The following is a 15,387-nucleotide window of genomic DNA, read 5'->3' on the forward strand; positions in this document are numbered from 1 at the left end:
CAGCTCTGTTCCCAGAACCCTGTCCCTCCTTTCCCCTCTCCCATAAGTCACACTTACAGACTTTTTTTAAAAGTTTGTTTCCAGGAAACAGTATTTCCAGGGAGTCCCATAATGCCCGAAGGTGCTCTGTTCTTTCCAGTCACACTCCCCATGCCCTCAGATGCACACATGGAGGGAAAATCGCGGCCTTTCTAGAGACCCCTGGTAAGAATCAATCCCAGAGCTGGCCTGCTGAGCCTGGATATATGCTGTTCCTGCATCATGCAGCCAGACCAGCAGCAGCTCTGTTCTTCCAGCATTAGGAGACCCCTTGGGAATCCAGCAATATTTCTAAGAACCAAGCATCAAACCCTGATTACCATGGTGGGGAGGAACTCTAGCTTGTGGAGCCCACAGGCCAGCTGTCAAATCAGTGTGATGCTGCCCAAGGACAGGAAGCACCCAGAACCTTCTTCCAGCAACTGTAGCTTTGTCAACCCCCTGTTTCCTGGGCAAGTCCCTTCACCTTCCTAGGCCTCACTGTCCCCTACTCCACCCACTTCTCAACACCTGAATCAGGATGGAGGCCTGATCCTCCATCCTCCAGAGGAGAAACCTGTGTTTTCTCTAATCCGGTTGCCCGGTGTGATGTGACCCTTAAGGGGAGACGAGGGATACATGACTGACCACCTGATGCTCCTTAGACCTTGACAACACTCATTTGCTTTAAAGGTGCAATAGCTAGAATTTAAACAACATATACGTTAGGAAAAAGTTGGCTGAGGAGAAACCTGCTAGGCTATTAGAAGTTGCCACCAGCGTTTGGTGATGGGTATTCTTTGGCACCCCACAGTGAGACATCTTTTGTATTAAAGTGGGCTACGTGTCCCACTTGAATGCTTTGTGTTCACAGAAGAGACGCGCAAACAGTGAAGAGGAGTGGGGTTTGTTCCCCAGCAGTTACTTGCCCTCGGGAAGGACAGGCCTTGCTGCCACATGGGACTAGCCCCATGCACTAACACCCCAACTTCTAACTGCCGGGGACACTGTGGAGGGCCTAGCCATGCCCCTGATCTTATCTTTAGAGCTTGGGGACACCCTCAAACATCCTCACTTTCTTTAATGCAGCAGAATAGCTCTGATGTTCAGGACTTTTAAAATGAATTTTCATCTTCATCATGTCTTTCATCTTAGAACAAAATATTTCCTAAGTTACTTTTTTTGAGGTAAAATGGGACTTTTTATTTGTCTTAACTTGTCTTTTTCAGATTTCCAGGGAGTCTCCCTAATTCTCACATTCTAGGCCGTCAGCAGAATAATCCATGCCCTACCTTACTTAAAACCATTTTTGTTTCAATAGTAGCCAATAGCTCTCTTTCTTGGTCCTTCTCTTGGAACTTTTAAGTTCTTTTTGTAAAAATTTTTTTATTGGGGAACAGTGTGTCCCTCCAGGACCCATTAGTTCCATGTCAAGTCATTGTTTTTCAGTCTAGTTATGAGGGGCGCAGCTCAGCCCCAAGTCAAGTCATTGTTTTTTTCAATCTAGTTGTGGAGGGCGCAGCTCACTGGCCCATGTGGGACTCGAACAGGCAACCTTGGTGTTATGAGCACTGTGCTCTAACCACTGAGCAAACCAGCGCCCACTGGCTACTCAGCTCCAAGCTCAAGCCATTGTTTCTCACTGGCTCATGTGGGAATCGAACCAGGGACCTTGGTATTATAAGCACCGAGCTACAACCACTGAGCCAACCAGCTGCCCTTTTAAGTTCTTTAGTGGTCATCATCCTGGTCTCTCTATATGGCAGTGCCTTCCTCCAACTCTCACCTTTAAATCCTTTTGGTTTCCCATCACTTGACCTTTTCTGATAGTGCCCCAATCTCATTGACCTATAAGGCAGTGAGATTTGGGTCAATATTGTATTAGTGGCCAAACTGCTTAAACCCAAATTCTCTGGCTATTTCCAGTGCCCAGAGCTGAGAAGGAGGAAACTCAAGTCCCCTAATCATGACTAATCATAAATCGCTCCCCCTAGCAAGAGCCATGAGAGTCCATGGAGCTGAGATTGGGGTGGTAAAGCAGCCAATACAGTGTGGCAGATAAGTAAAGAAGCCCACCTTCTGCCTTCCCCCATGGAGAATGCCCTGTAGGGCTATCAATGGGATCTCTTTCTTGGTGTCTCACCTAACTCGAGTGGTACTCACCTGGGGCAACCAGCAACTGACAAGGTTGTATTAGAGAAGGCATTCCTTTGAAGTAAAGACCAGATCTTTTATCATTTCCTCAGCCCTGCAGACTCACTCACATGTCAAATAGATAATGAATACATGCATCACTAACATACTCCATTTATTTTTGACAAGTGAGTTGCTGAGAGTGCCCCCTTGCATGCTAATAAAATATACAGGAGCCATACTTGTAAAGTCTTTGAAATACAAGGCCTCATGCTAGTACTCTGCTATTAAATCTTTGTGGGGAAATGGGGTAATCAGACTGCTGGGACTCTTGAAAAATGATTACGTTTGAAGATTAGCACCATTCTCCTATCCACAGGCTATGGTTTCAGACAGCATGATAGCTTTGAGTAAGTAGCTCCCAGATCATAGGAACTAGATAATTAATGTCTCTGTGTTGCATGGAAATCAAGCCTCTAAGACCGTATGTAGTGCTGAGAAGCCAACAAAACAGGATTCTTCTGGTGTCCGGACCACTGAGGACTGGGTGTCAAGAAAGAGTGATCTTCATACCAGTCAATCCATGAAAGGGAGAGGAAGGGTTCATCCTGTCTCTACTTGGAATCCTGGGGTTCTAGCCCCCAAGTCCCCTTAGACAAGCTGAGGGCGTTTTCCACATAATCCAGGATTTTAGTGACCAAGACTGACCCCAGACCAGTCTGGTTACCATTCTCCTCCAGTTTCAGGAGCCTGTAAAGGCTTTCCCATGTTTGGTCCTGTCCTTCCTGCAAATTTATTATGACTCTCGAGTGGCTCTGAAAGATACCCTCTCTCCTTCCTGCAGAATGTAGTTGAAGGGAAAGAGGTGGGCACATCTCTCCCGCTCTGTCTGCACTTGAGCCAACGGGGCTTTTTCCTGGCCGTTCTCTCTGCGCCGTCACATCCATGACGGGTCTAAAACAGGAATGAGCCGAGGTTCAAGCCTCCGGTGGTACGGGTCAGAACTCCCTCTCATCCCCACCCTACCCGTGTGCAGAGACAGCTTCCTGCCCTCCCTCACATATGGGTCCTCAGGGCTGCACTTGCTCTACCTGGATGGGGACCTCTAGCCTGGCCACCAAGGCTGCAGCTTGGAGCTCTGTCGGGCCCTGTGCACAGCCATTTCTGACTCTACCCTTTCCCGGCCGCCCATGTGTGTCTGTCTGTCTGCAGCACTGCCTCCCTCCTCACCACTAACTCCTCTTCTAACCTGCCCACCAGCCCCCGATGAGCAGTCCATATGGAATGTCACGGTGCTCCCCAACAGTAAATGGGCCAACATCACCTGGAAGCACAATTTCGGGCCCGGAACTGACTTTGTGGTTGAGTACATTGACAGTAAGCATTGCTGTGCGGGTGGTGGTGGCGGCGGCGGCAGCGGGGAGCGTGGATGCCATTACAGAGATCCTGTGAACTCCCCAGGCTCAGAGAGGCCTTTTAGCCTGGCTTAATTATGACTTAATGAGATCAATATGCGTTCAGACGGCAGTGAGGTGGGAGGAGCAGGCTCAAGGAGAAGGAAGGGGCTTCTGCAGCCACTAGTGAAGTCTAGGGTTTTATGTGCTGGGGAGGGCCTAGGTCATGGAGCCCTTCATCTACTTCCTGCCCAGGATAAGGCTTCCGAATAGCCCCCAGGGGAGTTCAATCTCACCTCTGCATGGATCTCCTTAACTCAGAATCCATGTTTTCTAATGTCTCCCCTAGACAGGTGGGGCCAGTTCAGACCTGGGGTACAACTGTGCTTTGCTCACAGAGGCACACTTGCGACCACAGTCAGAGACACAGACCAGAGTCATTTGTCTCAGAGAGCTGGTGGCTTAAACTGAGCTGTTCACACTTTGCTGGATCTTGAGATCACAGGTACAGACCTGTTAAACTGTAGAGTGCGGTCAGGATATCTACTTTCTCTGTTCTGAGGGGGCAGGCCCACCGTGTAGGCCTCTTTGGCATGTGCTGTAAGCAAGTAAGCCAACTAACCCGGCTGGGCTGGCCTCCCGAAGATCTCCGAAAAAAGAATAAAGACAACCCTTAGTTCTCTGTGGTCGGAGGGGATTCACGTCCACAGAATCCAAATCCCGAGTTTGGCCTGTGTTTTCCAGCTTCCTACCACCACTATTCACCCTACATCCCCAGACACACAGGCACTCACTTCTCCTGGTATGTGAATTTTCCACACAGTGAGAGATGAGAAGCAGGGTTCTATCTCACCTCCAGTTACCATGAAGGATGCTAACCGGCCCTCTGACCCTCTCCAGGATAACAGCATTTGGCTGACACCTTGAGAGTTTAAAAAAGTAGGTCATAATATGTTTATCACCAAGACTGGCGAGAAGAAACGGTGTCCTCAGCTGAAGCACCATCACGTAAGAGATTGCGAGGAAGGGCTGGTGCTGGAGTTGTCTGGTGACCTCCTGGTCTGTATGATGGTCTGGCCCCTTCCCCCATGCTTTGCTCTTTGACAGGTAGCAAGAACCTAAGCCCTGCCTTTGCAGCTCCTCGCGCGTGACCCTAGGCTGACTAAGGTTTCTGTTCCCCAGGCAACCATACGAAAAAAACTGTCCCTGTTAAGGCTCATGCCCAGCCTATACAGCTGACAGACCTCTATCCCGGGATGACATACACGTTGCGAGTTTATTCCCGGGACAACGAGGGCGTCAGCAGTGCCATCATCACCTTTATGACCAGTACAGGTGAGAGGGGATCTGGCCTGGCCATCCCCTACAAGCATGGGGCATTTCATTCTCATTCTCAGCTTCCTGCTTGTCTCTTCTCGGAAAGAAGACCCCTCCCCACCCATTCCCCACCTTGCATGGTGTGTCTCGGCTCTTATACTTTGCGGCTCCCAGGAAGACCAGAGGAGTCAGAAGTGCATGCACAGTGGAGAGAAAACCGTGCTCTGACCCTGTGGGAGCAAATGGGGAGTCAGAAGGAAACAGGGATTGTAGAATGAGGATGAGGAGACTGCCCAGCCCCAACTGTGCTTCAACAGAAGGGTTGTGTATGTGCGGGCGAGTCTAGAGGCCGCTGGACTTGCATATAGCCTGGGGCACCGGGGCTTGCTTCCTTCCCGAGGGATTAGGGGATAGGATCATCCAAGGGCGTTGACCCAGAAATCTCCCCAGGAACCAAACCAAGGATCAGCATGTATGTCACTGCCTTGCCACTGTCACAAGGTAAAAAATTCCAAAGTGTATTACACAAGTTGTTTGGGATTTGTTTTGGTTTAATTTTGTCCTGCATTTGTCGTGGTTTAAAAGTCATTGACCTTTGTCTTGCTAGGGAGAGGAAGATGCTCTTCAGTATTAGAATAGTTCTGGCTCTAAAGGGGCTCCAGCTATGGATGGAGAAGTATCTTCATTGTGCCAAAAGGACAGGCCAACTGGGTTCAGTAAAAGTAGAAGATTCAGAAATCTCTGGTAGGCAGGATGGTTGGCAATCTACAGACATGAAGGCACGTGCTTGTCTTTGTATATCTTTAAAATTAGACGGGCAGGTGATATGCTAAGCCCTGGGGCTAAGGGTGGCATTGGGGGAGAGACAGAGAAAAGCACCAGTCCCTGTCCCCAGGGATGTCCTAATCAGATGCAGATTAGTAGACACACACACTAAAACCCACTGATTTATATGAACTTCTGAACGTTGACTTATTCATTACTCTTCCTGCACCTAGCCTGGTGAGGCTGATCCTGGTAGCTTGCATCTTGAGAGTTACTGCCCATCCATCTAAATGTCTCACTCCACCCCTTCTAGCCTATTCCCTCCTGGGCTGGGCGTCCTGTCCTCCTCTCTGTGCCGCCTCCTGTCCTGCCTATGTCCGTGCCATCAAGACTCAGGGAGTCTGAGAGTCCAGCTGCCTGCTTGAGGCTAGCCAGACCTAAACAGGATGTCTGTGAGTGACCAGGCTATCCTGGGAGCCAGGCAAGGGAGCTGGACAGTTGACCAACTGGAGCAGGTGGCCGGACTGTGACCCAGTCGGGATCCCAAGTCCAGCTCACCAGTGTATGTTTTGATGTTGCTTCCTTAGCAAACTTGAGCCCAGCACAGACACAGGAAGCAAAGATGAGATTCAAGGATAGAGTTCCATCCTCGGGATGCTGCATAAGCCAGTGCAGCCTGCTTCAGAGTGAGGCTTCCCCTGGTGCTAAGGCCTGGAGCTGTGGGTGAGGGTTGAGGAGAAAGAGCCAGAGAGAAAAGGACCAGTCCCTGCCCTCGGATAAATATGCAGGACAGGGGAAAAAGCAACTGATCATTTGTGTACTTCTGAGCATTGACTCAAATGTTAATTCCTCTTTCCTATGGTTCATCTGGAGAGTCTGATCCTGATAGCTTGTTTTCAGAGCAGGTGAGACACTCGGCACGTCCAGGATTTCCTGATTCCTCTCATTGCAGGTTGGAGTAGGCAGCTTTAGGACGCTGGTTAGCTCTGAGCCTCTGAGCACATAGTACTCACTTCCTCCATGGCAGGCTGGAAATTATTATGTGGAAATATAGGGAAAGAAAAAATGACCACTTTCTGAAGTACACATGTGCCTGTGGGTGTGTTCAGATCCTTCAGAAACACACACAGTTCCCTACGGGTGGATGCCAGAGCCAAGCTCACACAGTCCCCCAGGTCCCGTGTCTCATCGAAGCCAGAGTCTGTGAGTATCTCTGGGCCTGCTGACCACTGGTCGTTTAGGCAACCACAGGCCATCACTGACATCCGCAGACTCAAACACGCTGTAGTGGTTCAGAAAGGCAGTGGAAGAAAACCACTAGGAATGCCAACAGGCTCCCTGGATCCTCACCCTAAAGACCCCAGGGGAAGTTAATCACCTCCTTGAAGCTTTTGAAGCCATAGAGGCCCGAGGGGCTACACACCCACAGCCCTGGACTCCAGGAGTCCTGTCAGCTCTTCCATCCTGGGTGGGTGGGAGGAGGTGAGGCAGCAGGATGGTGGGTGCTGACAGTGGGCCAGCAAGACAGACAGCAACCCACGGCAGACCTCAGGAAGGCGGCAAGGGGGGACCTTAGGGAGACTAACTGTAGTCAGCCTCTCTCTACTGTGTTTGGGAGAAACCCAGAATGGGGTGAGGTGGGAATGCAGAGGTGTAAACTGATGCTTAAGTCAGAGCAGTCAAGCCAAACTACATTTGAAGAAAGTCCATCCCTGTTGTATTTGTTTATCGGTCCTTATTTCTGAAATATAATTCCCCTGCCCACCTTGAATGACTAGCCTTTCTTCCATAGCCAAACCAAATCCCTCCTGGTCAGTCAGGGGTCATGGGAACAGCTTGCCTTGCAGGTGACTCGTCTGTTTCAGAGAGAGCATGTGGGGTGTGGTGTGGAAGGCACACAAAATACAGCCTCTAGTCCCGAGTAAGAAGCGCTGGGACTTGTGTTTGCCCGGATGAGCCCACCTTACCCCAGATCCCACTTGCTCTGGGGTGTTTTTGTTAATTGAGATATCATTGACAGAAAGTATTTATTAGTTTTAGGTATATAACATAATGATTTGATATGCGTATATGTTGTAAAATGAACACCACAATGAGTTTAGTTAACCTCCATCACCATACATAGTTACAAAACCCATTTGGTTTTCAACAGCCTTCTGTATCCAAACTTCACAAAGATTCTTTGACTGTTTCGGTAAGGACTGGAGGTGCATTTGAACTTCACATGGCAAAGTCAGGAATGGAATTTGCTTTCTAAATTGCCCATGTAGTCACTTTTCCTGGAGAAAGGGAGTCTCATAGAGACCTTGTCAGCATGCACCAGAACAACCATCAGGAAGCTGGTGAAGCAAACAGGCCGCTGCAGACATTCCAGCCAGTGTCTCTGCGAAAGGTGGGAATCACCATCCAAATACAAGTTGAAGTGATTCCTTCATCCCAGGGCCCAGGTGTAGTTCATGGTCAGGCCAATATTCCTGGGTCCCCTACGTGGTATCAGGGAAGAAACTAAAGCAGTGTTCCAGGTTAACCATATTGTATTCGGATTAAATTGATCATTAATCAATAAGTAGTCGCTGACGAGTTATGTGACCAGCATTGTACTAAGGACTGGGGGCTCAAAGAGTCCCCTGTTCTCAAATCTTTAATAGTATCCTTGGAAATCAGGGCCCAGGAAACAGAGCAATTAAATGTTACGTTGTGTGGAGTAACCAGGGTGAAGTTGGAGTTCAAAGATTGCTGTGAGCTGGGGGAGCGGCAAAGTCAGGAAGGAGGGTAGAATGTGGAAGGGGAGCAAGAAGGGCCGCAGTGCAGACGCTGAGGCAGGGTGGCAGAGATGCAGGGAGGGGAAGATGGGAGCTCCTGGAAGTCCAGGCCTGATGGAAGTGTTCTAGCAACAGAACAACATAATGTGCCATGTCCTCTGGATCTGGTAAGCAGAGGGTGTTCCATGCCCCTCTGGAATGGAGCAGAGGTGAATATGATACATTTTGGAAGGAGAAATGCTAGTCCTTAGAGATGGGGAGTATGGGGAAGCCACTGGCAGAAGCAGCGGGCAGGAGGACACATGTTGAATTTCAAGCAGATGGACCATCCAAGGAGCTGGTTGGAGCAAGCACTGGGCTTAGTGTGTAACTGGCTGGAGGGACAATGAGAAATGAATAGAAGAATTGCCAGTTGGAAAGTCAGGACTGAAGGACAGTGAAGGGAAGAGTCAATGATACAGAGGTAGGTTTGGGAAAGATCCACTCCATGACGGGAGATGAAGCTCTTGAGTATAAAGGGTCTTGAAATTGGTTTGCTGGGGGTGGAGAAAGCAGTTGGCAGGAACTGGAAACAATGGAAGATTGAGGAGGTTACTTACAAAAGGACAATGCATGAGCTAGAGCTGAAGTCTGGCAGGTTCCTCACGGGTTTTTATTTTAAGATACAGGAAGCTTCAACATATTTAACAGCAGAAAGGAAGAGACATCAAAGAATAAGAAATTGAAAACACTAGAGTTTACAGAAATCCGTTCAGGATTGAACTGCCAAGAAAGTGAGGCCTGGGTCCCACAACTGAGGGCGGAGAAACTTCAGAGGGGAGAGGGGTACCTAACCTACCTGACATGGGAGAAGGATGGTTGTGGAGGCTGGGAGGATGGTGGTGGGAAGGGGTGGTGCAGTTTGAGAGGGACAGTAAGAGATGAGTAAAAAGATTGCCAGGCAGCAGTGAAGGCCCAGTTGAAGTACGACATAGTGAATCTGTGATGGGCCTGGGTCTGTGTCTTCCTCTGGAAGGGCTCATGGCAAGGGCAGAAAAATACAGTAATCGCCAAGACCCACAGCTGGGAGTTCAGTTGGTGCTAGAATGGGCAGCACACAGGGCGGACAGGGTGGAGTGTGAGGTTAGCAGAGGCCACGTCAGGCCAAAAGCGGGTGAGAACTGAATGAAGGGAAGGAAGGGGAGGGTTCATCCACTGAGGAGATGTGAATTGAGTGCCTCCTATGCATAAGGCTCTGTCCTAGCACTGGGGAGAGAACAATAAACCTGGCAGTCCCTTCTTCAAGGAGCTTACTTTCTGGGTGGAAGGACGAAGTGTAAAGAACACAGATTCTGGAGCCGGACAGCCTGGGGTCACATTTCTACCACTTAGTAGCTCTGTGACCTTGAGTAAATCACTTAACCTCAGTGCCTCAGTTTTATTGCCTATAAAATAGGGATGATGATAATAAAAACGCACTTTATGGGGTTGTTGTGAGCATTAAATTAGAGAACATGTAGGAAAGTACTTAGAGCAGTGCCTGGCACCACAGGAAGTGCTTATAAGTGTAAACTGTTACATAGTAGCAGTAATACAGTGGTCCTCCCTTATCTGCGGTCAACTGCAATCCAAAAATACTAACCTACCCCAACCATCGGCATTGTGTGCTCCTGACAGCCAACCATCAACTTCCTCATGGCTCAGTGATCCAGGGTCACCTGAAGCAGGTGACTCTCCTTTTCACATGTGGTCAGAAGGTCAGGAGAGCCTAAGGCTAAGTCACAGTGTTTGTCATTCAGCTCACTTCATCTATCACGTAGGCGGTGTATCCTCTCACATCACAAGAAGGGTGAGGACAATGAAGTACTTTGAGAGAGACCACACTCATGTAACTTTTATTATATTGTTAGAATTGTTCTATTTTATCATTAGCTGTTAATCTCTTGTGCATAATTTATAAATTAAACTTTGTCATAGGTATGTATGTAAGTATAGGAAAAACAGTAACTATCGAGTTGCAGGCATCCACTGGGGTCTTGGGACATATCTCCTGCAGATAAGGGGGACTACTTTTTATCATTCGGATGGTTCCAAGTGCTGTGAAAAAGATAAAGAGTGGCTGGATCGGGGAGAGGGTCTTTGCTTTAGCTGGGAAGGTCCAGAAAGACCTTTCTGAGAAGATGACTTTCTCATCTTTTGATGACTTTCTGAGACAACCATCTGAAGAAAGAGCAGCAGATGCAGGTCTTGAGGTGGGAATGAGAGTGGCTGGTGCGGCTGGAGCATAGAAAGTGAGGAGAGAGCGGTGGGAGGCAGGACTGAAGAGGTGGCCAGGGCCAGCTCTACTGGGACCTGATGAGTCAGGATAAGGAACATGGGTTTTTCCCAATAGTCCTGAGATGTACTGGAGGTTAAAGCAGGAAGCAGTTTGACCTTATGTGGGGTTTCAGGAAGATCTTTTTGACACTGTGTGGGGGTGGTTTGTGGGAACAGGAGTGGCAGCAAGAATGGGACCTTCCCCCATAGCATGCTTAGATCAGGGCAATCACAGCCATGTTCTGTAGAACTCAACTGCTGCTCACCTGGGCAGCCGGGGCTCGGAGAGCATGGTAGCACTTGTTCATCCGTCTTCACCATTGTTTGAGACCTCTCGATACAGTGCCCTTGGCTAGGTGCTGGGAAGCCTCTAAAGCAGGGTGTCCAAACTTTTTTCAACGTTTTTCACCAAGGGCCATATGCGGTGAAATACACAAACAGCCGGGCCACTCCCTCGAGGTGAAGTACTTATTGCCTCACCTGGTTTATTTAAATAAACTAAACATATTTTTGGAATTTGCTGTGGTCCAATAAAAAATGGATTACGGACTGCAGTTGGCCTGCTGCCGCAGTTTGGACACCCCTGCTCTAAAGACAGTGTCTCTGCCCAAGAGGAATAAAGGGTGGGATTGTTTCCAGATAACTGCTGTGATTAAAAAAAAAAAAAAAGTGCTGGAGCACAGCCAGGGCCCCAGAGCCACCCCTCCCTGTGCTGCTCCCCTGGAGGAAGCCCCGTACCTGAGCTCTGGTTTCAAGGGCTCTCAGAGCTCCCCATGTTCTCCCAGAGGCTGCTGGGCCCACGCAGCTGACTCCAGATTACATTGTGTCTCTTTTGGTCCGCTGATCCATCCTCTCCTCCAAGTCTTGGTTTGCATGGCAGTTTGCAACTCAGGAAGTGTCGCTTTTGTTCTCCAGTCCTTAGGAGAATGGCAAGTGGGTCCTACCCAACCCACACCCCATCGCGAGCCATTGTGTCACCCAGGACACCATCAGATGATGCCTGAGTGCCTGTCCTCTAGGCTCACCCACATGCCCCTCCAATCACACAGGGGTCTGCCCACTTGCAGACAGGTCCTCCATATATTCCAGGCAAGGACAGAGAGGGACTCGCTGTCACAAGGGGAGGGAGGGAGCAAGCCAGCTTGTCACAGTCACCAGGGGTTGTCTTTGATTGTGGAAGTGGTCTGAAGTGGCATGGGACGCACTGAAGGCATGGCCCCAGCCCCAAATTCACCACCATCCATCTGGGGGTACCCACCCAGTATTGTCTTTGCTGTCGGGGAGCGCATAGTCCAGTTGGGGAGACACGAAAAGCAAGGGCATCCTGGAGCTGCACCCTGCCCAGACCCATTGCCAGGAAGCGTGGGTGGCTTTGGAGCCATGCTAGTGGGCAGGGTTGCTGCTCTGGGCCTGTGCAGGCCCCAAAAGGTGTTCTTATGATGGGTGTTTGCAACGTGACCACAGCCCCGTCCCTGGTTGGTAGCATGCAGGGCCCGTCTCTTCACCCCGAGCTCATTCATGGGAATCGTATCTCCGTCGCCAATTCCTGGCCTTCCCACCGTCCCTGCCAGGCTGTGACCAGGATGTGGTTTGCAAGAATGCCATGCCTCGTCCTTAGGAAACTTCCTCTTCCTAAAGGGTCTGTCAGCTTTCTGCTGCTTATTCTGCTCCTTGTTCCCCCTTCCTCTGCCTCTTCTGACCTTTTGACCTTGGCTCCTTAATTGTTTTCTCTTTGTCCCTATAGCGGGGTAGTTTGAGCCAAAGAACCAAGGTGATAGCGTTAGGCAGCAGGAGGAACATGGACGTGAAGTAGCTGAAGTTCTTCCCTCACCTCTCCCTCCTTACCTCCTCCCATGCAAAATCCTTCACATGTTTGCTTCTGGCCCTCCCCCTCCAGCTTACACAAACAACCAGGCCGACATTGCCACCCAGGGCTGGTTCATTGGACTCATGTGTGCCATCGCCCTCCTGGTGCTGATCCTGCTCATCGTCTGTTTCATCAAAAGGAGTCGCGGTGGCAAGTACCCAGGTAAGATATGTCAGAGGGATGGGCTTAAGGGACTGGCCAGCAATCTTTCCTGTGAGTCACCAGGTCCCCTGCCAGATCCAGGGGACTCTGTTCTCTCAGGGAGCCCAATCCTTGCTAAGCTTGGAAAAACAGCCCTCTTGCCTATTCTGTGCATCGTAGAGCTGCCAGAAAGCATTTGAGTTAATTAAGTTCACTTGAGGTGGGCGGATGGCGTGGTCCAGGCAGCTCCAGAGGGGATGGAAGGAACCCGGGCCCCTAGTAAGAATGATCTTCCTCCCCTTGACTCACCATCCATCTGCTCGGTAAATTGGCTTGTTTTTCAATCTGAATCTCATTAGAATCCTGTGTCCTAAGGAAGGATAAAAGAGGAGAGGCATTTTCTCTAACCATGAGAGAGAGAATGTAGTGAGAAGAAAGGTCTGGACAGGAGAAGCACACCCATGAGAGAGCCTGTAGAGCTGGCTCTCAGCGGGACTAGGACATCATCACAGACACCCTAACAGAGGACAGAAGCTCCTACGTGAGGAGCAGGCAGAGGCTAAGGGGCGGGTTGCACCGATAGGGATGCCCTTGGGCTTCCCTAGAGTCCCCAAGAGCCATTTGTCTTCTGTGGGCCTCATGATCCTCTAGCCCAGACAAACCAAGGTCAAGGACAAGGACCTCTGATGTTATTGTTTCTGGAAATATTGATTGTTTTTCAAATGGGCAAGAAAGCCATCTGTCTGTGATGGGGTGGGTAGGGTGACAGCAGACAGGATAATGGATGACTCTGAGAGTGAAAATCCTGCTGGACTACAGAATGAAATTGCTCTCTGCCCTGCAAAGCCCCACTGGCCAAACACACTCTGTACTCCCCAAATGCCTGCTTCTCTCCATGTCTGTGAACAGATCCTCTTCCAGGACCCCCCTAAAACTCAGAGAGAGGAGATTCTATTTATTTCCTTTCCCTGCCCACTTACCCTCAAGACCCTAGGATTCTAAACAGTTACGCCTCTCCTTGAAGTGAGGGAGGCATCTGTATGGGAGGGCAAGAAATTAACATTCTTGTTTGGGTAAGTGATGTCTTCTTTCAGCTTGCTATGCTGTGTTGGGATTGTCTTTCTTCTGTAAGAGAAGGCCAGAGTTAGGGAGAGGGGCAGCCTTATTGAGTTCAGCCCCCTGTTCCAGGTGGAACTGGAACACCTGAAAAATTCATCAGATGAACTCTGAGCCTTCCTTTGCCCAGTGGAAAGTGTCCCATTCCAGTTCTTCTTATAGCTACTCTCTGTCCATCCAGCGACAGGGTGAACCCCTAGTCCATTAGAAAGGCTAGTGAATCAAGAACCATGAGGTCTGAGCTCTAGTCTTCACTCTAGACTTTATTCAATTCACCAGTTAGCTGTGTGACATGTTCTTCACCACTCAAGGCCTGTTTTCCGTCCCCTAAAATGGGGGTTATTACCCTGTATTATACCCCAAAAAAGATAAGTAAAGAATCATTCATGTAAGTGTCTGCTGTGTGCCAGGTTCTGTGCTGTGTGCTAAGGATTCTAAAAGGAAACGTGATCTCTTCCAGGACATTTCAGCTGGCTCAAAAGGAAGGTCACAGCAAAACAAGACAGGGTCTTGATGGGTGTTTGTAAGTCACAGAGGAGGCATAGGAAAAGGGAGCCATGAAAACAAGTGAAGTCACAGCTATGTGAGCACTTTCCATTCCAAGGGTGTGTATGGAGTGTCCTCTCTGCCAAGACACTTGGCTAGGAGCTTTGAAGAAATACAGGGGTCACCACCCTCAAGGAAAGAACTGGCATTCTGTCACAGGCATAAGAAAAATACACAAATCATTATAATACAGAGCAGAATAAGAAAGGTGCCAAGGAGAGGATCGCATTCCTTTGGTGTTTTGGGACGACCATGGAGGAGTAAGGGGAGCCAGGTGGGAGGACAATTTAGTTGTCAGTGGAGATGTAAGGAAACCCCTGGCGATGAGGAAGAGGCAGAATTAACATGGCAACTGATTAAATGTGGGAAGCCAGAACAAGGGAGATATTGATGGTGCCTTATTGAAAGAGAGACTGTCACTGAACCCAAAGGTGGCATCTTCTGGCTATATGGTCAGAGCCCTGCAGAGCAGGGGCATACTCAGTCATCGTGTCTGTGTCTTTGCTTCTCTTATTGACCAAGTGCGAGAAAAGAAGGATATGCCCCTTGGCCCTGAAGACCCCAAAGAAGAGGATGGTTCATTTGACTACAGGTGCGTGATCTCCTTGGCCCCTATTCACACACAGTGCGTCCCGTTGGGTGGGTTGTCCTCACTGCCCCTGAGGTAGCACCGTCCCCTCAGAGCAGCTCGACTTGGCTGAGAGGCCACGGTATTGGCGTCCTCTCCCATCGTCCATCGGGCTGTCAGCTCTGCCTTTCTGCCGGTACCTGCCGGACAGGGCTGCTCCCACGCAACCTGGCTCTCATTCTATGAGAGGCATCTCATCATTCACCTGCACAACTCAGATTTATTGAGTTCCTTAAAGTATATGTGTTTCCACGTCTTCTCTCGGAAATCGAGCCCTGGGTCCTCAGCTTCCTCTCTGCTTACACCCCACCCCAACCCTGAAGATAACATCCCAGGGAAGCTGTATTGTCATAAAGCACGGACTAGGTGAGTGATGAAGGGCAGTGGTGGGACGGAGGGGGTTTA

The 15,387-nt window shown here is 49.5% G+C and overlaps 1 protein-coding gene across 24 annotated transcripts in view; it reads left to right on the top strand.

Annotated features, from left to right (window-relative positions):
* Positions 1-15,387, top strand: part of NFASC (neurofascin) — a gene marked incomplete at its 3' end in the record, with an annotated part of 189,908 nt that overhangs the window by 164,795 nt on the left and 9,726 nt on the right. For 13 of the 24 annotated variants that reach the window (XM_081025939.1, XM_081025961.1, XM_081025957.1 and 10 more), the window contains 4 exons: positions 3,412-3,528; positions 4,728-4,880; positions 12,582-12,713; positions 14,877-14,946. In XM_081025939.1, coding sequence (XP_080882065.1) covers positions 3,412-3,528; positions 4,728-4,880; positions 12,582-12,713; positions 14,877-14,946 — 472 coding nt within the window. Of the gene's footprint in view, positions 1-3,411; positions 4,881-12,581; positions 12,714-14,876; positions 14,947-15,387 lie in introns of those variants that run through there. The other 11 variants (XM_081025960.1, XM_081025943.1, XM_081025944.1 and 8 more) reach the window with 3 other exon arrangements.

This window comes from Rhinolophus hipposideros (genome assembly GCF_964194185.1).
Source record: "Rhinolophus hipposideros genome assembly, chromosome: 19".
Classification (NCBI taxonomy): domain Eukaryota; kingdom Metazoa; phylum Chordata; class Mammalia; order Chiroptera; family Rhinolophidae; genus Rhinolophus; species Rhinolophus hipposideros.